At 51.8% G+C, this 21,521-nt stretch overlaps 1 protein-coding gene across 4 annotated transcripts in view; it reads right to left on the reverse strand.

Annotated features, from left to right (window-relative positions):
* Nucleotides 1–1,489: 1,489 nt before the first annotated feature.
* Nucleotides 1,490–21,521, reverse strand: part of POLR3E (RNA polymerase III subunit E) — a 33,666-nt gene continuing 13,634 nt past the window's right edge. For 3 of the 4 annotated variants that reach the window (XM_027526814.1, XM_027526815.1, XM_027526816.1), the window contains 16 exons: nt 21,088–21,170; nt 17,982–18,089; nt 17,603–17,652; nt 17,202–17,321; nt 16,006–16,091; nt 15,697–15,741; nt 15,512–15,603; nt 14,514–14,634; nt 11,578–11,659; nt 10,266–10,325; nt 10,002–10,159; nt 9,468–9,529; nt 8,366–8,892; nt 6,035–6,112; nt 3,675–3,800; nt 1,490–2,551 (listed from right to left, as the gene is read on the reverse strand). In XM_027526814.1, coding sequence (XP_027382615.1) covers nt 2,495–2,551; nt 3,675–3,800; nt 6,035–6,112; nt 8,366–8,892; nt 9,468–9,529; nt 10,002–10,159; nt 10,266–10,325; nt 11,578–11,659; nt 14,514–14,634; nt 15,512–15,603; nt 15,697–15,741; nt 16,006–16,091; nt 17,202–17,321; nt 17,603–17,652; nt 17,982–18,089; nt 21,088–21,170 — 1,855 coding nt within the window. In that variant the 3' untranslated portion in view covers nt 1,490–2,494. The remainder of the gene's footprint in view (nt 2,552–3,674; nt 3,801–6,034; nt 6,113–8,365; nt 8,893–9,467; nt 9,530–10,001; nt 10,160–10,265; nt 10,326–11,577; nt 11,660–14,513; nt 14,635–15,511; nt 15,604–15,696; nt 15,742–16,005; nt 16,092–17,201; nt 17,322–17,602; nt 17,653–17,981; nt 18,090–21,087; nt 21,171–21,521) is intronic. The other variant, XM_027526817.1, reaches the window with a different exon arrangement.

The raw sequence follows: 21,521 nt of genomic DNA on the forward strand, positions 1-21,521 counted from the left end.
ATCATATCATCTGCAAACATATTATTTCCTTTCCAGTTTTTTTCTTGCCTAAGTGCTCTAGCTAGTACTTCCAGTACTATGCTAAACAGAAGTAATTATGGTAGGCATCCTTACCTTGTTCCTGATCTCAGAGGATATGCCCTGGTATCACCCTTGCATACACATGAGAAGCTGAAAGTCACTGTCATGTCCAACTCTTTGCAATATAGTCCATGGAATTCTCCAGGCCAGAATACTGGAGTGGGTAGCCTTTCCCTTCTCCAGGGGATCTTCCCAACCCAGGGATCAAACCCAGGTCTCCTGCATTGTGGGCAGATTCTTTACCAGCTGAGCCACAAGGGAAGCCCAAGAATACTGGAGTGAGTAGCCTATCTCTTCTCCAAGGGATCGTCCTGACCCAGGAATCAAACCAGTCTCCTGGACTGCAGGCAGATCCTTTACCAACTGAGCCATGAAGGAAGCCCTTGCATAGGCATGGTTGACTTAATTCTTTACAAGGTACTGGAATCAACTGCTTATCCTTTTTATTCATATGCTACTTTGTCAGACTTTTAAGATCAATGCTTTGATAAGCATCTGGGGGACCATCACATGCTGTTACATCATAAAGATTTTATATAATTCAACTGTGATAATCCCTGGCCCTTTTCCTCTCTAGTAACTGCTCTGTTGCAATTTCTTTCCAACCACTTTTAGTAATTTATGTTTTAGTTATAAATATCTGATTCCTCTAAACTTTCCCCATCTCATTGTCTATACAAGTGTGTGTCATTTTCCTTCATTGATAGCTATTGGTGTATCTTAATTTACATTTTTACCTCAATTTTTATTTTTAAATATTTCCTTCTCTGTTCTTATTTTCCTAGCTATTTGAATTCAGTGTTTAACTCATTTCTCTTTATTAGTGTTTAAGGCTTTGACTCCTCCAAGCCCCACCAGTTCCAGTCTGCTCAGTCTTTGCTTTACCACAAGGGGCCTCCCCTTGAGTAGAGCTATTATATGATAGCTGGACACACTCCAGAAAGATTTTAGAAGGTTTTTACTCTTCAGCCTCATGTATGTTAACAATTAGAACCAAGAACATAATATACAATCAACCTGTTAAACTTTCATTACCAAATATTGTAGCTTTTTTTTTGGGGGGGGGGGGGGCGGGGCGGAGTACATACACAGACGCCATCATGTAAATCTTCAGAGTAGTGTAGCGGCTCTACTGCCCAACAGACCACAGCGAAAGTCTTATTTTAGCGAAATTTCCTGTCTCGCCCAATCTAGCTGAATTCTTTAATTTTTCACAGTCCTCCAAGGGCTGACTACACTGGTCACTATGGGCTAGCCACACGTGGCAACTGAGCACTCAAACTGTAGCTACTCCAAACTTCGAGTGTGATAAGTGTAAGATGAAAAGTGAAAGTTGCCCAGTCGTGTCAGACTCTCTGCGACCCCATGGACTACACAGTGTATAAGATACCAGATAGTAAAAACTTGGTACCAAAAAATTTAATATTTTTATTACATGTTGATATTTTAGCTATATTAGGCTATGTAAAATACATAAAAATTTAACAAGTTTCTTTGTACTATCTTTAATATGTGTACTAGAAAAATTTACAATTACACATGTGACTGTACAGTCCCACCAGGCAGTGCTGCTGGCTGCCGTCCCCCGATGTACATACAAGGCTCTGAGAGCAGGCAGCACTGCCTTCTTGCAACCATTTGAAGACAGCAGCACCATGATGCCAGGTTAGTGTTAGCATTTATTTTAAAAATACACAAAATATAAATTTTTTACATCAAAGTGTGATGACTTCACTTATACATTGTTCCATACTTACCTCGTTTTATTTGCATCCATATGCAAACATTGAGAATAAATGTATTTGATTCTGATTTTTTTGCTATGGTTCATGTAAACAGTTGAGACTGCGACTTTTAAAGTAGGTTGTTTTAAAAGGTAAGATGGCCACAGGAAACCAACAGTGAAACAATTCGGTTTGGTTTGTTTAATGAAGTTGGCAGAAGTCTTAGCAGGTATGTAATTGAAGACTTAATATTGGCTTCCAGGCATTTAAAATATTAAAAACCTCGAGGTTTTCTTCATCTTGTAAACATAATTCAGATCTTGTTGGCATTAAGTTTGAAAGTAAAATATTAGACCATGATTTTCATCATCCTGCCGGTGACAGTGTACACTCTCTTTATTATGAGAATGAAACCAAATAATAAGCAAAATACATCACGAATTTCAAACTGTACTGCAAAGAAGGTCCCAGCTGGTCTCTTCTGGGAGCCATCTACCTTAAGGTGACCCTGCCACTGGCTGAGTATGATCCCCTCTGTCCATTGGACAGTGCGAGGCCCCAGGCCGAGAGATGGTCAGTTCCTCTTGCTCCGAGTCTTCAGAAGCAACCGAAACTCTACTTCCACCTCTGCTGGCTCTGCCGTCCGTCCTTGGGCTTGGATTCACTGGGTTAGTGATTTGCAACTGTTGTCAAGACTGTACCGTCCCTTTAAGGTACCACATGCCGCCGTAGCTTACACAGCAGTCCTGTGAATAAAGAAACATGTTTTCCAGACATTAGCAGGAAAAGGAGCACATTCTGTGCAGAATATCAAAACTTGATTTGCGATTCATGGAGAGAACACAAACAGGAGATCAAGACCTGCCTGACACTCTGGTCATCACCACCCAGCCTCCGCCATGCGTGGGTCTTGACCCCATCTTTCCCCAGGGGTGTCCTAAGAGTGAGGGACTATAAATGAATGTGCTTTATAAACACAAGATACAAAAGATATGTGAATAAGCTAACCAAAGAAAAGGTGCTTCACAAATTGCCTCAGCATCTATGGACCTGGAATATAAGAATACTAGAATATAGGGACTCTGTCAGCAGTTTTCAGTAAAACTGAACGCTAAATGCTAAAACTAAATGCTTCTGTGAGTATGGTATTTGTGCCACACAGTCAATTCAAAGACATTATGAAAAAAGTGTTAAGTCACTCAGTTGTGTCTGACTCTTCGCAACCCCACGGACTGTAGCCCACCAGGCTCCTCTGTCCGTGGAATCCTCCAGGCAGGAGTACTGGAGTGGGTGGCCATTCCCTACTCCAGGGGATCTTCCTGACACAGGGATCAAACCCAGGTCTCCTGCAGTGTGTGCACATTCTTTACCATCTGAGCCACAGGGAAGCCAATGCCTAATAGGAATTAAGTATTTTTATTTCTTTTTAAATTTGATTTAAAAATTGTTCTACTAAAAGCAAGGAGCACAAGAGTTAGTATGGGGTTACAGGGAAAAAAAAAAGTGGTACACAATTCAAAGGAGGAGTCGGGGCACAGATTCTAATCTAGGCCCTGTCACCGTAAAGGATGATGACCCGTTAGACTATGAATGGAGTTTACATCTTATTCAATTTAGTCCTTTTGCATAAACCCACCAAACCAATGCCAATTATCTGTTGCTGAAGACCCAGCAGACTGTGGAGGGGTGCAGAGGAAGCCTGATTAGTAAACAGAGCCACAGGAAGGGTACCAGACGAGATCCGCTTCCACGCAGTCAGTCTCCGCCTAAGACAGGCAGGAGCCAGCTGTGGGCGGCGTGGTTCTTAGTAGGCTCACGGTCAGAATGGAAGCTCAGAGCCTCTGCATATTATACCAAAAATGGATGTACCTTTAGCACTTTATCCACCTCCTGTTTACTCAGATCCTCTCCACACTCTTGAGTCAGCCGAGCCTGGATCATGTTCCGGCGCACCCGGTAATTTTTGGAAAAAATTTCAAGCAAAACCTGTCGATGCTTTAGTAGCAAAAAAATGTTATTACAGGAATTATCTAAAACAGAAACATCAATAAATAAGAAATCCAGAGCTAAGGACCCAACTCCACACTGTAGTCTGTGATCAAAGTCCTTGCTTAGGACTTCTGTTAAAGACAAACACGTGTGCCCGGTCTGTCATCTCCTGAGAGAGACCTCAATAAAATGAAGAAATAAAGATACACACACACAAGAACAAAAATGCCAGTGAAGCCATTAGCAGAGGAGCAGTTTTTAGACATACTTTTGTGGGATAGAAAAACAAGAGGGTAACTGAGCGGGCAGGGGAGCCACAACCTTAACTGCGTGAAGGCAGGACAGGATGAGGAGTGAGTGGCTTAAAGTCCTGACGCATAAATAAGACAGGATGCCATGAAAAGCATCATGTCCCAGAGAAAAATAGGAAGGAAAGAGGACTGTCAAATCCCCCAACAAGAACAAAAGGTATTATATGAGAAAAGATTTGATCCACTATGTCTAACATGTGACCTAACCATTCCAAAAGAATAGAGAAAAAACAGGTAAAGAGATTTCGGAACTTCGTAAGGATGACTCAACCGTCCGGCACAGTAATAACCCACACAAGGGCACATCTGGAGACGCACTGATGCGCTATATGCAGAATAAGAATAAAACCTGAAGCATGGTTTAAGGGAAGGATGTGGATCAAACTGAAAAGCCCGAGAAAAAGAGGGCCAAGGAACTGGACGACAACTCTGAAAGCTTGAATACGATGGAAAAGTATGTTAAATTCAGAGGAAAATGCTTTGCCCTCCAAAACCCTAGTCCCAGACAAATAATACTTGAGGACAAAAGAAAGCCATTTTAAGACATGGAAGAATGCAGACAATCCCTCTGGTCCCCTTAGAAGCTAAGATTAAGCAACAAGGAAAACACAAGATTGCAAGCCAGCAAGAGACATGGAGCTGGTCCCACTGGAGAGGCGTCTGGGACTCAAGAACAGTACTCCTGGTGGTGTGTCTGTCTTCAGAAAACCATGCAAGTGAAAACAAGAAAAGTAGTATAAAAAAGAAATGGATGTGGTAAACTACTGGTATTTGTCTCCACAATGAACACATTTCTAGTCTAGCATTGATATGTGATGTAACTAAAAAAATATATCCCACACCTGTCCATTCTCCCAACATAGCTGAAAACTAAATCCTCAACCAATGCAACCAGAAGCCCATTGAAAATAACAAGGTGAGACACCTAATAGCAGAAGTACAATTTGTGTATATTTGTGTGTGTATATATATAAAATGATGCCTTGTAATTAAAAAGTGATTGCCTCTGAGGAGTGGGAATCTGGTCTGGCAAAGCAGGAGACCAGTTTCCCATACAGTTTTCAGTCTTATTTGTTTTGAAGAATATGGACTTACTACGTTTTTTTCCTTTTAATTACTGGACTAGTTCAAGAGGAGGAAACCCAGATGCCACCCACTCTGGCCAAAAGCACAGAGAGCTGTTCGATGTCTCTCCACCACAGAAGGCCCTGCCCCTCTGGTGTTCTCAGCCTGCCTGTCGGTCTCCTTCTAAGAGGCAAAAGGGGACACAGACCTTAGTGGGGGCTTTTGCTCACTCCCTCTCTCCCAGTTCCTAAGGACAAGACCTGGAAAAGGACAGATCTATTGGAGTCTAGCAATTAAATCTTAAATCTTTAAAATTCAGGCAAGCTCATGATTTAAGGAAAACTTCTGGACCTCAGATCCTGCTGGTTGAATTCATATTCTATTCATTCCTGTCCAGGTGATTAGAGGCAAAAGGACTGATTTCTCTGACATCTGACCCGACACCCGAGACTGGTAAGAAATCCTTTTGATTCCTACCACCATCAGTCATCTGAGAAATGTGGTCCATCACCGGTCCACAAGCCTGGCTGGGCAGCAGAATCATCTAGAAGGCTTTGTAGAAACTTAAACACCTAGGACCCTACCCCATTCCTATAGAACTAAACTGAATCTCTGGGGGTCAGTCCTCTACTTTTTAAAAGGTGTTTCTGATGCAGCCAGTCCAGTCTGACATTTGGGAACTACTGCTTTTGGCTCACACCACTGGCACATCCAGTATGTTTTGAAATATACGGAGACACAGAGACAGAATATTTAAAACCGGGAGTGGCTGGAAAATTTGAAATGGATACGACCACACTTTGGGTCTCCCCACTGCAGAACACCACCCTGCTCCCTCCTGGGGAGACGGGAAGGTCACCTCACCTGGTCACTAATGTCTCCAGACTCCCAGAGGGCGAACACCTTCTGCTCATCCGGGGAAGCAGCCGTCTGTGGGGGAAACTGACCAAGGCCCAGGCGTGAGTTGGCTGCTTGGCTCTAACACACGAATCCACCCGCCTTGGTCCTGTCGGCCTGCACCCACCCGTTCTGGGAATGGAGCCTCTGCCTCTCAGTAGCTGTGGGCAGCTGCAAACCTGCTGCTGCTGCTCCCTCCTCCCCAGCCGCGCGCGGAGACCGCTTCCATGAGGAGCAGACAAGCCCGGCCCGAAGCCACAGACGTGCTCAGGAAGGCGGGGAGGCGGTGTCTGTTTCCCATCAGCCTGCCACTAGCTCTCCCTTCTGCTTTAACATCCTGTGTCCTCCCACCCTCAACCAACCCTCAGATGTGTCTAAGCAGCACTCCCTCCCCCCTAACGCCTTCCTATCGCGGGATCCCTTTCAATCCCTCCTACAAAAGCCGTGTCGACATGGGTTAGAGGCCCTGATCCACCTTGAGCAGCCCGTGCCACGTGGCTCAGCAGAGTCTGAAGATGGACCACGGAGAGGGCAGCGCAGGCTCCTGGTGCCTGGGGAAGGGGACGGTGGAAAGGGCACCTGGCAGAGTGGATTCCAGTCCTGGCGCCACAACCCAAGTAACAGTAACAATTCCTACCACGCATAGTCCCAGGTGGGCTTTAAATCTTATTTGCTACCAGAGAGGGAGCCACTCTCCACGAGGGAGGTCCATGCAGAGAGGTTTACTCAGTGTTCATGGTCACACCACGAATAACCAGTAGCACTAGGAGCTGAGTCTTGGCGCATATACTCACTCTCCCTGGAACTCAGCTCCCTTGTGTAAAAAAGAGGTTGGACAGGTCTGAGCAATCTCCCACCTTGGACATGACCAAGACACAGAGGGAAGTCAGCAAGAGAGCTGGAAAAGGCCAGGGTCTTCTCAGTAGGGATGCCGACCCTACTGAGAAGTGTAGGATGAGCAGGTCCTGGGGGTGGCCACTCGTGTCCCTTGTCCTCTATCCCCTCCAACAACCCAAGATGGCCTGGCTAACATCAGGCAGGCGCCCCTGCCTTGCCTGGCTCCGTCAGAGAAAGGCAAGTCTGCAGGTAACTGAACCCATTTGCTGGGTGGACAAGGGAGGCTCCAAAGAGGGCAGGGCACCCAAACCCCAGTTACCTTCTATAGAGACCTCACGAAGGAGGCCCCTTGCCATGAGGGCCAGATCCCCTGGGACACGCCAGCCAGCCTGGGACCCAGGGCCTCCTGCCCTAGTTTCTGCTCCTCACATACACAGGGATGGGCCTTTGCCTCAGATCACCCGAGGCTGCACGTGCTTCTGACCTTACGCTGCGGACGGCAGTGCTCCCTTGTTAAGAGACAGACACAGCCTACTTCACCCGACTTGCTGATAGGTCTGGACAGAGCCTGGGAGGAAAATGAAGAGCGCACCCAGCCGGGCACCCTTGTACCCTCAGCTCAGGGAGGTGGTCTCCAAAGATCCCTCTGCTCCCGTTATTTCCTCCCCTCTAGGACCCCGTCCAATGATGGGACAAGACAAGGAGCCCGGGGTGGAGGGGACCCACCCTGCACCTGCAGGCCTGGCACCAGAAATGCTCACTGAAAAGCCACAGAGCTCGTGCTGGCCAGCCAGCTCTAGGACAGGGAGGCCCGCCGGGACCCAGGCGCAGCTGAGGGCTCTGGTGGGAGGTCAGCTCATCTCAGCTGCAGCAGAAAGAATTTAAGACTTGCAGCCACGGTACTGAGGTTCAATGTCCGGCTCTATCACTTCCTGGGTAAATGCATTTTATTTCTTTGAAACTCAGTTTCTTCATCTGCGGTCACAAGAAGATCAAATGACACTAGAAGTGAAATCATCTTAAAAAATGGCAAAGCTGGCAGGAATGGGTAGGGTGCTGGCACACGAAGGGGCTAGACCCCAGGATGGGGAGCTGGCATGGCCAAAGCCCTCCTGTGTGCCAGGCAACAGGTGATGGCCTACAGGCACCCACTCAGCCTTCACCAAAGCCCATGACACAAAACTAACATTCACCCACTTCAGATGAGGGTGCAGGGCTGGGAGGCTGACCAGCCCAATGTCGTACACAGCAACCACGTGGGAACCTACATTTACCCCGAGGCCAACGGTCTCTCAAGCGCCCCTGCCCCATGCACCCTACCAACAGCTGTTTCCCCAAAGCCAGCAGGGCTCAGGCCAGTCTGGTTGCCAGCCTCTCTCCCACAGCCACTTCCTCCTGGACAGGCGTGCGTGCCCAGGAGCCCTCCACGAGGCCTCGTCTGCCGCCGGGGGCGCTACTTACAGGCACCAGTATCTGCTTGCAGCCGGCAGCCAGCACTGTGTCCTGCAGCATGCGGTCCGAGATGCCGCTGAACAGCATGTGGCCGGGGGGCAGGCTGGCCAAGTGCAGGTTGAAGAGGCGCTTGAGTTCGCTCAGGGTGAGCACAAACTGTTTCTGAAAGGTGGCCTGCACAAAGGCCCTGAGTTCCCGGGCCACGGGGGTGCTGGCAGAGCCGGAGGGCGGGTGCCCATTGAAGCTGTCCCCGCCTGCTGCCCGCCCGGCAGGCAGCCCGTTGGCCAGCCCACCGTGGAGGCCACCGCCGGGCGAGGTGTCCATGGGCTCCTCTTCGTCCTCCGCCTCCCGCTCTTCTTCGTCCTCCCCCTCCTCACTCATGGGCTCCTCCTTAATCCTCACGCCGGGCAGGACCGCAGACGCCTGCAGCTGCTCCTTCCTCCGCTGCAGCTCCCGCTCTAGCAGCGCGTGGTTCTGCTGTGCCTGTCTTTTGGCGACTTGGACTCTCTGGTCCCCAGAGACCAGCCCCACAGGCCCTGGGAGAAGACACAGGGCTGCTCAGGATGGTAGAGACGGTGCAGGGAAAGACCTGGGGAGAGACCCACGGCCCCTCTGCTCCACGGACACTCCCTGCTGTCCTGATGCGGACACTCTGCTGACCAGATGAGGGGGACAGGAAAAATGCAAACCAGCTGGTGCAAAAGCAAGTGGCCCAGTCTGGCCTTTCACCACCACCTTACCCAGAAGGAATTTGGCTACCCCAACCATGAGGGAAGAAACAGAACGGGAAAAATCAGATTTCCACATTCAGAGACCCAGGAGGTTACCGCTGAGTCCCTGCCAGTGGCCACCCTGCCAACCTGAGGGTGGGAAGCCTCCAGCCTGGAACCCAGACACCGCCCTGAGGTCCAGAAGCCTCAGTCCCTGAGGCAAGGCTTTGCCACTAGACAAGCCTTCAGCTGAGGTCTGTGGGGAAGGGGAAGAGGCACAGAAGGGTGGCCACCACTGAGCCCCACACCCCCTCCAGGCAGAGCCCCGACAAGCCCTAGAAAAGGAGCCCTTCTGGAACCAGTGTTAGGATGAGGGCCCGCCCAGCCAACGCCCTCCACACCTGATTGTCCATCCGGCTTCTTTGGCATGGCTTCCTTCACAAGATTATAAACTTTTTCTAATCTGAAAAGAAGAACAAACCCTCTTAACTGTAAATCACGTCCCTGGTCGTCTGCCTCCCCAGAGAAACGTCCCCACAAGACGCCACACGCGGAGCTGTGGTGGTCCCTGCCTGCAGCTGGGAGCCGAATGGTGGGGGTGCGCAGCGGCAGCCCACCCTCCCTTCCTCAGCCAGCCTCCCGCCAGCCTGCCTTGGGCCACACAAGCCTGGGACCTTGCTCCTGAGTGCTTTCCCTTTCCTCCCTGACCCCTCAGAATAGAGGCCGGTCCGGTTAGATCAGCAGGAGGGGCTGTGCCAGGCCTCTGCCAGGGGGGTTCTGGGATCACGCAGCCAAGTCCACCTGAGTGGAGTGTGCACAGCTCCAAACTGGCATTCATCATCCCAGCTGCACCAGGCTGTGCTCCCCACTGGAGGCAAGGGTGGCTGGGGACGATGTGATAGTCCTTTCCCCTCGTCTGCCCGACAGGCTCTTACTTGGCCTGGATGCCTGTCCACAGCATGTGCTGCCGCTGCACCACGTCTGGATGCTTCTTGATGAACTCCCCGTCATAAGGCAGAATGAACTCCCAGCCCTTGTTGATCCTCACTACGGCCATGTGCTCCAGAAAGTCCTTCACGTCTTCCGTGCAGAGCTGCGGGGAGGGGGCCAGGTGAGGCACGCCCAGCCCGAAAGCCCCACTCAGCCCCCGTCCCTGCAGTAGTGGGACCAAGCCTCAGATCAAACAGGACATCACCTACCTTGGTCACCGCTGCCACCTCTTTCCTTACCACCCACCGGCTCTGGGTGAACTTCCACATCTGAGGGAGAAAAAGAGGTGTGTTTCCAGGACTCTTAGGACTGTCCCCCAAGCCCCTGCTGTTGTCCTGGGAGCCTGGGATGAGGGCGCAGAGCAGAGGCTCCTAGCCAGGCAGGGGTGTCAAGCAGACGGGGTGTGGACCCTGGCTGTGGGCAGTCACTTCCACTCTGAGCCTCCGTCTCCTCCTTTGTGAAGAAGCTCCAGGGCCACCACCTCCAGGAGGGCAGCTGGACCCACTCCACACCACAGAAGCTTCCTGGGGTGGGGGATGCCTTGCCCGTATGTCACCGACAACAACTCAGATCCAACAACACCCTCTCCCAGACAACCCATGTGACAGTGTCTGCATGAACAGAGAAGAGCTGCAGGCGGCTAAGGGTGAGCAGCACACGTGTGCCATGAGTGAGCGTGGGAGTCGATGCCACTGCACCCTGATCCCCAGAGATGAAAATAAACCACACAGGCATCTAGATGCTCAGTACCCCCAAGGAGCCAGGACACCCAGGTGAGAAAAGAGAAAATGGAGACACTCTCCTAAACAGCTTAGGGCTGCCTGGTGTGATCAGACCTGTGCATGAGCTCACCAAGGTCGCCACAGACAGCTCCAAGGCGACACTGCTGCAAACTCAAAGCCCACTGCTAAGGTCAAGGCAGGCAGTGAAGGCCACAGCAGCTCAGAGGCCAAGCCCTGAGGAGGGATGCCTTGGCTGGGACTTCAGCTCTGGATAAGCGCGGGGGTGGGGTGGGGGGGAGGACAGGGTGAGGGGTGAGGGATGAGCCAGCTCAGGAGTTGCTAAAGCCCACAGCCACAGTGCAGGGAACAGCATGCCAGGGACTGTGGTGAATGGGGAGTGTCAGCCGCGTTCCAAGTGGCTGCTGTTTGGGGGTTAGTGATACCAGACTGTCCAATTATTTATGACAAAGTAGAAATCTAGCGTGAGTCTGATTGCTTTTTGTAAAAATAGACAGTAAGTCAGTATTTTAAAAATACCACTCAGGTCAAATGGCTCCCAGGTCAGAATCTACCTATGGGCTTCCAGGCTAAGAACTCAAAGGTTCTTATGAAACTGAAGACTCCAGGGTCCGAGAGGAGGGAGGAGCAAGGCAGAGTCCAGAGCCCTCTACTCCCCACTGCCCCACCGGGGCCCCACACTCCTGCCCTTTGCCCGCTGCCTGGGCAAAGGTCCAGGACTCTGTGCAGCCCCCATCCACTCCCCATGCTCTGCCAGGAAGCCAGAGAGCTGAGCACTTACCACAAAGTCTCGGCCCCTGCAGAGCACCTCGGCCGGCACACCGCTGTGAGGGCTGGAGGAGTCCTTGGGGTACAGGATGTCACTGCCAAGGGGACAGGGTGGCTGGTCAGGCCCTGTCCTCACCCCTCCTGCCTCCCACTCCCTCAAGCTCCAAGTGGAAGCCCAGGCCTCTTTCCCACGTGGGCCCCAAGGGCTCCCATCACCCGCCGTTCTCCCTGGGAGCCTGGCTCCCTGAACCCACGTGGAGGAAAGCAGCAGCCTCCCCTACAAACCCGAGTTCCTCTCCCATCCCCTTCCCAACACCTCCCTCACAGGGGCCCAGCCCCAAGGCCCCTGCGTGGTCGGAGGGTCAGGGGCTCAGAGACAGACAGGCTGAGCCCAGGACTCTGGAGGACAGTGAGTCCCACACGTAAAGCAGGTGAGACACCAAGGGAGGCCGGCAACGCAGCAGCACCCAAGGCCTTACCCCTGGCCCAAAGGGAGGAATGGGCAGTGTGAGGAGGCAGGAGGGGTCGGGGCTGGGATCAGACAGACCCCAAGCATGGGTGAGGCTGAAGCCCTTGGGGAGAATGGGACCAGCACTCGAGGCTCAGGGACCTTCAAGGGCAAATGACAGGCGCCAAAGCTTTAAAGCATTTCCACAGCAAAACCCTGAGCCCACATCCAGACGCAGACCCTGCTGCCCAGGGACACACTCCTTTGCTCCCCTTGCCCCGCCTGCCCCGTCAAGCCCACCTGGCACCCACCTACTACTTTCCTTCAAGGCTGAGCTGTGCCCACCTTCCCACGAAAGCCCTACAGGACAGGGCCCTGGCCTGGGCTGTCTATCTCTGCCACACTGGAAGCAGGTGCCCACTGGTGAGTAACGTGGTCCGTGCGCGGGACTGCAATGGTGCCCACCCCACCCCTAGACCCCAGGCCTCGCCCCAATTTCCTAAGGACACGTCAGCTCAGGGCAGGGCCCAGAACAAGCATCCAGACACGCTGCATCAACAGGTGGGAGCGCTCCCTATCGCAGCCTCACAGGGACACAGAAGGACGGGGCGTGGAAAGACCACTACCCACAGGGCTGGCAGCAAGGCCAAAGCACCGAGCAGACGGAACACAGGAGGGCCCGCTTTCAAGTCACAGGAACGACAGGCCACGCGCAGAACGGGGCACGTGCGGCGCTGGGCTAGCGTGAGCCCCGGCTCTGTGGCTGCCTGGCTGCCCGGCGTCTGGCAAGTCTCTGTGCCTCCCGTGGGCGCGCGGCCTCCGGGCTCTGGTGGCACGGCCTCTCCTGGCTTTCATCCACCCACAGCACAGACACACAGACGCGGTCCCGTTAACCAGTGATGTGCCATCCCAAAGGCCCTCATAATCAGACGCGTGTGTCACCCAAGACAGCAGCGCAAGGCCCCACAAAGCACACCGCGCACGTCCGTCTTCCAGCGAAAGGCCGCCACCATGCGGTTCTAACATGAATACGCTCTGCAGTTTTCTTGGCCAACCAACTGCGAAATGATGGACTTTTCGCAATGAACAACTTTTTAAAAAATCTAGAACAATTTACACTTTGACAGATTGCTCACTTTCTATCACATTCCTAAACAGTGAGTACTCAATGTCTTCTACCCTATACAATTTAGAAGTAATATAATTCAAGTGTGCATTAAATGTAGTCAGGGTTACCAAGGGTTGGCCATGTGCCAGCCATGATACCCAGCACCAGGGAGAAAGGGAGTCAAGACAGTCCCTGCCCCTAGAAACTGACAGTCTAGGGAGGAGGCAGAGTCTGGAGAAGGACCAAAAGGCAGCAAGCCACAAACCCAGGACCTATACAGCCCGACAGGACACGTAAGAAATTCCTGCTTAGGCTCATCTTAACGACCTGAGCAAAACCAAAACCAGAGAAAATCTTGAATGCAGCCAGAGAGAAACAAAGAAATGTATGTTAGACAGTGGAATATACATTGGATAGACAATAAAAACAATGAAGGTCAGAATACAATGAAATTTTATCAGAGTGCGGAAGGAAAATAACCAAATTAAAACTCTATACTCAGTAAAAAATATCCCTAATATTGTAAATCAGCCACGCCATGCTACGTCATGCCATGCTAAAGTCACTTCAGTCGTGTCCGACTCTGTGCAACCCCAAAGACGGCAGCCCACCAGGCTCCCCCGTCCCTGGGATTCTCCAGGCAAGTATACTGGAGTGGACTGCCATTCCCTTCTCCAATGCATGAAAGTGAAAAGTGAAAGTGAAGTCGCTCAGTTGTGTCCGACTCCTAGGGACCCCACGGACTGCAGCCTACCAGGCTCCTCCATCCATGGGATTCTCCAGGCAAGAGTACTGGAGTGGGGTGCCAAATCAGCCATACTTCAATAAAATTAAAAACAAAAATAACCTTTAAGAACAAAGGTGAAATAGACATTTCCAAACAAAGCGGAAACAAATTTATGACCTGTAGACGCTCACTTTCGCAGAACGAAATCATCATGTTTAGGAACTCAGAGATACAGGAAGAAATGATGAGCAAAATAAATTTTTAAAGAATATTAACTGGATAACAATGTCTTTCAGGGTTTAAAACAGAATTAAAATATACAAATGTAATGACAAATGAGTTGAAAGGAAGATCAACATAAAATATCCTAAAGGTTGTTGAATTGACATGCATGAGGATAAAAAGTAGCAACTAATATTAAACTGAGAAATCCGTAGGGTAATCACTGAAAGAATCGAGAAAGCTAACTTCCAAGTTACTGGTGAAAACAGTAACAAGAAAAGAAGGTAAAAATGAATATAAAATGCAATGTAAGCAGGACAAACAGAAAGCACCAAGGTAGATTTAAGCCCAAAACTTAAGATTTTTTGTCAGTCAGTAAATCAGTACTTACATTCAATTTAACTGGGTTCAGCGCTCCCAACTAAGGGACTAGAAGGAACTTACCTCTTCACCACCCAGTTTCCTTGGACCAACATCGCCACCTTCTGGATGCCACGCAGAACAGCCACGGAATCGACAGAGGGGCCCAGGAGGCTCATCAAGTTGGCAAAAGGCATGACCTTCACTGAGAAGGACACAGGAGACATCAGACAAGCCAAGAGGGGCCTGGGCTCATGCAACAAGTCCAGCAGGACAGTGGTAACCTAACAGCTGCCGTCACTGGTTTCTCACTCTGGGCAGGCACACGCCTCTCACTGAGCCCTGGAGGAGTACCCAAGGAGGAAGGCAGGAGTGCCTCATGAGGAAGACCCAGCCCAAGAAGGTTTCAAAATTCACCCATTATCACTTGGCTAGTAAGCGACAGAGCCAGGACTTGAACCCAGGCCATCGGGTCCAAAGTTCACACACCTGATCACTGTGGCCCGCTCTCCCCACCTCCCCACCCGCAGTGAGCAGCGGCAGGGCCTGGGGAGGCCCCTGTGTTCTGCAGCAAGGCCAGCAGCCTGGAGCCCTGGGAGCTCCCCTCTCCACTCCGGCCCCGCAGCCCTCGTGCTGGCATCTCAGAGGAGCCTCAGGCCTGAGACTCAGCTCTGAGGTTCTAGGCTCACATCCACTCTGATGGGTCTGGCCTCAGAGTCCTCACTGTGGAGAGCCTGGTGAGGGACCACAAAGCGGTGCAAGGGAACACACTTCACTGTGACAATGAACACAGCTCGTGCTCACACGCGAGGCTCTGCACAATCCTTTAAGAAGCCTCACCTCTGAAGCTTCACCTCAGCCCCGTAGCTACCTTAGTGCCTCTTCATAAATAAACAACACATCCCAGGAAGGCCAGTGGCCTGCCCAGGCTCACAGGGACCTGTGGCCCCGCTAATGTGGCCTGTAACAGCTTCAGTGCACTTTCCAAAGGCCCTGGGCCTCGCTCCTTAAGTCTGTCCCAACTCCACTTCCCCAGGAGGTGGCAAGGCTGGGGACCCCCCAGGGCAGGGCTGCCCACTCACCATTTTTCATCAGGATCTTGATCTGATCAGCAAGGGGCAGGGTGCGCAGCTGGGCCATGGACAGGACATTGCTGGGGGCCACGGGTTTGTCTCTATTGAAAACCAACGCCAAGGGTTAGGAGGCCAGGGGCAGGTTAGTGGGTGGGAAGGGGCAGTGGGGAAAGGCGTCCGGCCCCTCTACTCACTTCTCCTCCTCCTGGCTGGGGGGCATCAGCATCATGAGGTACTCACTGTCGGGGGAGAAAACAGGTCAGCAGCTGGCAGGGCTCTGTCCTTGCCCCACCCTGGCCCCCAACCAGGTTGTACCCAAGTCAGCCCCCCAAAGTCCAACACGCCCTCCTGGCCCTCTCCAGAGGACGATGGACCCCTCCACATCTCCCTACTGTGTTACAGAAGGGGCCACAGTCTCAAGGCAGGACCCATGAGAGAGGGATGCTCCCAGGGCCAGTGTCAGGCTCAGCAGCCCTCCTCAGCCTTGGCCTGGCTGATCTCACCTGGGGGACTTGACAAGCTCTGTGTTCTCAACCCCGCTGGAGCCCTGGCACAGCAGGTACTGGCGCTCATGCTCAGAGCGACTGTCCTGTGGGGGAGGAACAGGGAGTCAGAGGAACCTCAGCCAACATTCCAGGCCTCCCCCTGTAATCCGGTTCTCAGCCTTGTACCACGTGCTGCTCCAGGCACCCACTGTCCGGCTCCAAGGCCGGTCACAGGACCACCCCAACTTCCTGAACAGAGAGAGCACTCAAGGCCTCTGCATGTGGCCTCAACCTCATCCCTTCCTGCCTTTATGGCTGCACAGTCCCAGCGCACCTATGCCTCAGTGCCCTGTCTGATACAGGAACACAGACAGCAATGATAAAAATAAAAACTAGTGTTCACTGAGCACTTACTATGCACGCGCCAGGCTCTGTTCCTATGGCTGCACACATACCCCAACTCATCCCATCCCCAAAATAACATGAAGTTAGGTACCATTATTATTATTCCCATTTTATAGATAAGGAAAGTGAGGTTCAGAGAGATTAAGTAACTTGCCGAAGGTTACACACTAGGAAACAGGAGAGCTTTTGGAAGTCTGACCGACCCAAAGTCTAAGGCTCTGTCAACACAAAAATCTCTTTCAGCAAGGTTCAGAAGTTGCTCCACCTCGACAAAAACGCTGGGGAGACAGAGCCTACGGCGTTTTTATGGGCTAACATTCAATTGCTTCCCTTACTCAATATAGTTCCAAGGACTGGGCTCCAAGTCAAGTACAGTAAAAGTCACCCTTGAAGGGAGAGGTGCACAGCTAACTCAGCCATAGGACAGATGGCTGCTTCTCCACGGAGCACCTGATGGGGCATGTGGCCTTCATTCAGGGCCCACAATGCATAAAGGTATGTAACCAAACACCAGCCTCACTGAGCCCAACAAGATGCTCACACTCAACAAGAGCCCAGGGGCCACCACCGCCGCCAGTGACATGGTCACTCACTCCCCGGGGGCACACAGGCAGGAAAGCGGGAACACAGGACAAACTGCCCCCAGAACCTAACCTCTCTCCTTGTAGCACTACCAGGTGGCTACAACTCAATCTGAGAGAAAGGGGAAGTGAGACAACGAGGCCACAGCTAACACCTCCGGGCACTGGGCTTCTCTCCCAGGAGCCCACGGAGGCCAGCGTCCGCGCCGCCCAGGGGCCTCGGCTCACCCTCAGGCCGTGGTAGTGCAGGTGGACCCAGGGCTCCTCGGCGTGCTTCTTCTGCAGGAACTCGTAGGACTGCACGCGGCGCTGGCGGGCCTGCTCCGACTCAGGCCGGGAGAACCGCACCTGGGGTGGGGCCAGACCTCAGGCCTGGGGCCCAGGCTGTCACCCAGAGCCCACCCAGAGGCCAGAGAACCTGGCATCTGGGGCACTTCCCACTCCCAGCCACCTCATGCCCGGCAGATTAGCCCTCCAGGTAGTCCAGCAAGAAGGTTCTAAGGGATGGACTCCGTTTCAGCCCCAGAACCCATGCTCCACGCAGACCCGCCCACCCTTGCTGCCTCCAGACAGCCCAGTACAAAGCTGGCCCCACTGCCTCCCGGTGCGCTCTCAGAGCCTGGGCTCACCGTGATCTGCTTCACGTCTTCCTCTGCCTCGTCCTGGGAAGAGTCTCCCGCTGCAAAAGCAAAGGCCCTGCTCGCAGCCTCTGCGGAGGCTCTCCACCCCACCCACCGGGCAGGCCTCAAGCAGTCGTGTCTGAATTCTCCTCCTATACAGAGGTAGCTGCTTAAGTCAGTGGTTTTCAATTTCCCCAGGAGACTCTAGGAAATTCAGAGATATTTTTGGTGGTCAAAATCGTGGGGGCGGGTGCTACCGGCATCAGGGGGTAGAGGCCGGGGATGCTGCTAAGGATCCTATAATCCAGCCCTTTCAGTACTTTTCCCACGACTGACCTCGCCCGCTAACACGTACAGAGAGACGCAGGGCTGGGGGTCCCGAGCTTACCCTCATTGGCTGCCTCCCTCTCACGGTGCTTGGCGTCTGCCTTATCCAGGTAGGAGAAGCTGGGCCGCAGCTGCAGGATGCCATGTAAAGGTGTCAGGTGGAGCTCACCTGGCAGAGGAAGAAGGGCTTGGACCTGACGCTAGGAGCTGAGGCTGACCCACCGAGCTTGGCTCACGGGAGTCACCAAGGGCCCCAGATTCCCTGAAAGGCCTCAGCTCACTGCCCAACTGCCTCCCGCCTCTGCTGCAGCCCCCAGTCCTAGAGCCTTGGGATCATCAGGCTGACGGCCATTCGCAACCCAATCTGGCTGTGTTGGACACAGCAGGCACATAAACCAGATCGAGACGTGAACCCAGACTCTTGCTCAAAGCTGCTTTCTTAAGGCTTACCTGCAAACCCTCCTCCACCAACATTCAAGGGCCTCTCGACCCCGGCCCTCACTCCCCTCCCTGCAAATTGCTTGTTCTGGCCCCAAAGGCCACTCAGCAAACACACCCCACTCTCCCTGGCCCCCACCCAGGCCTCTGCCAGACCAACCTCACTGCCTCCCTAACCCCACATCCTCCAACCTGTCTCCCTGTCAAATCCCACCCATCCTATTAAGAAGCTGGCTAGTGCAGAGATTTCCCTGGTGGCATAGTTGATAAAATTCCACCTGCCAATGCAGAGGTAACAGGTTCGCTCCCTGGTCTGGGGAGGTCCCACGTGCCGCGGAGCAACTGAGCCCGTGCGACACAATTACCGAGTCTGCGATCTAGAGCCCGAGCTCTAGAGAAGCTACTGTAATGAGAGGTCTATGTGCTGCAACCAGAGAAAAGCCCGAGCAGCAACAAAGACCCAGCGCAGCTCACAAGTAAACAAAAGGAAAATCACCAACAACTGGCTCCTGCAAACGGGGCTGGAGAGAGGCCTGGCGGAGCCGGGTACAAGAGCGTCCACACGCCTCTGACTCAGATCCTAACTTTTCTTTGGGCCTCAGACCTGCGCACTGGGAGGCGGTGCAAAGATATTCAGTTTCAATCGAGTCAATGTAGGCTCGAACGAAATCAGACAGGCACGAGGCTCTGTGGAGGTTCTCTGCGACACCAGAGGGAGCAGAGTGCTCGAGATGAGGAGTAAATACGTGACTAGGCAGAGGAAGGAATGTGGCTTTAAAGACTTCCCTGGCAGCCCAGTGGTTAAGACTCCGTGTTCCCAAGGCAGGGGCCCTGGGTTCGATCCCTAGTAGGGGAACTAGCTCCCATAAGCTGCACTCAACTAAGACCCAGCACAGCCAAATAAATTAAAAAAAAAAAAAAGGAATGTGGCTTTAAAGAATTATATCCTTGAGATATGAGTTCAAATCAGCTGAGTATAGCTATTTGATATTACTTCTATTCTACCCCAGTTTATCACCTAAGTGTTCAAATTTCTTTATTGCTTTATAAACTCTAAATACTTATAGTAAGCTTGTACTTTTTAACAGCTTTACTGAGATAATTCACATAACATATAATTCACCCATTTCAAGCACACAATTCAATGTATTTTAACATATTCACAAAACAATACATCCAGCACCACAATCAACTTTAGAACATCTCATCACCCCAAAAAGAAACCCTGTTCCCATTCCACTCTCCTCCCAGCCTCTGGGAACCAATAATCTACTGACACTTTCTGTCTCCACAGGCTTGCCTGTCCTGGACATTTCATACGCATGGAATCACATAACGTGTGACCCTTTGTGCCTGGCTTCTCTCATTTAGCTTAATGTTTTCAAGGCTCACGCATGTTGGAGTACGTATCAGTACTTCTTTCCTTATTGCGGCTCAATAATATTCAAATGTATGGCTATACCATACTTTGTAATCCATATATCAGCTTGATGGATACGTGGATCATTTCCACTTTTCTCTACCATGAATAATGCTGCTGTGACCGCCTATGTACAAGTTTTTGTGTGGCGATGTTTCATTTCTCTCGCATAGATGCTTTCTAGGAATGGAATTGTTGGGTCATAAATACCTTGTATTTAAGACAAAATTCTACTCCAAAGGTCATGCTGTGTGTGTGTGTGTGTGTGTGTGTGTGTGTGTGTGTGTGTGTGTCTGTGTGTGTCTGTGTGTGTGTCTGTGTCTGTGTCTGTGTCCCAGGAGGATGACCTGGGAGCCCCACCCCATCAGGTTTGGCAGTATCTGTAAAAGTCCTTGGAGGTGGCAAACCCCAGTCCTCCGACAGCCTGGCCTCCATGGCTGAGAGGGCAACAGGCAGGGAGGCCAGGGGTCTCCAAACGGAGGAAACAGGCTGCAAGTGTCAGACATTTTTTATCTCTCTCTTAAGCAGCAGGAGGAAATAAACTACAAGTGTCAGATTTTTTTCCCCTTCTCTATACAAATTTAAAAGGTTTCTCTTACAATTCTGTGTTGCCATAAGGACACCTGGCTCCTCCTGAACTTAACTCTTCTCAAACCTTGAGCTAACCAACGCGTTTTCCTTATGGAAATGCTTTTCTTAAGCTATGTTAATGAACTATGCATTTACCCTAGATTCTGTCTTTCTTCAAGACGGTTCGCATTAGGACTCAGAACCGGTAAGGGTCAACAAACCAGTATGTTTTACTGATACACTGTTCTCCTAACCTATGTTAACGAACCTATATATTTACTTGGAAACCTATCTTTCTTCAAGATTCATGTCATGTTTTACGCCCGGGATGACTCACCTTGCGCCCATTATCTCAAACTGCATGTTGTGGGTGAGGGGCCTGGTGCCAGGCTCTGAGTTTTGAGACATTCCCTTTCTCTAATTAGCAGCCTGTAGCCACACAACATCCGGCTGAACACTAGCAGGGGTGCACTCTTTCTGCCCCTTCTGATGTCTCTGTCAGAAGCTTTCTCTCTCTTTTATACTTTAATAAAATTTTATTACACAGAAGCTCTGAGCAATCAAGCCTGTCACTGACCCCGAATGAATTCGTCTCCTCCAGAGGCCAAGAATCCTGGCGTCTTTCACGGCTCAGCAACAACCTTTCAGAGGCAGCCTTCAGGGTGTCCTGTCCTGGCCCCAGCCCTCCCCCTGCTTCCCCCCCACCCACTCAGCCCTCGCAGCAGCCCAGAGTGGGTACCTTGCCTGTAGAGCGCAGCAGCATAACGGGACGTGTTACTGGTGGTCTGGGAAGAGCAGAATGTCTGCTTGTCCATCAGCTTCCTAGAAGCACAGGGAGAACGAGGGTCAAGGGGAAGGAAGCTCAGGCCTGGACCTGGAGGCACAGCCCCCTGCACCCCGACACCTGAACTCCAACAGCCAGAGACCAAGGCCGCACGTGATGCAGGAGGGGCGCTGGGATGAGGAAACTCAACTGTGGCCCGAGAGACACGCAGCAGATGGGAGCTCCCTCTCCCATCAAGGGCCCAGCTTTCCTCTCGGCCCAGTTAGAACTTGGTCAGAGGAGCCATCTCAGGAGGGAAGACGACTTCCCCGGGGACGAGCCCGTGCCAGGCCCAGTCGTGCAAAGATGAGCCACTGGTGGGGAGCCCAGCTGTGGGGCACAGGGCCTCG

This window comes from Bos indicus x Bos taurus, chromosome 25 (assembly GCF_003369695.1).
Source record: "Bos indicus x Bos taurus breed Angus x Brahman F1 hybrid chromosome 25, Bos_hybrid_MaternalHap_v2.0, whole genome shotgun sequence".
NCBI classification, from domain to species: Eukaryota; Metazoa; Chordata; class Mammalia; order Artiodactyla; family Bovidae; genus Bos; species Bos indicus x Bos taurus.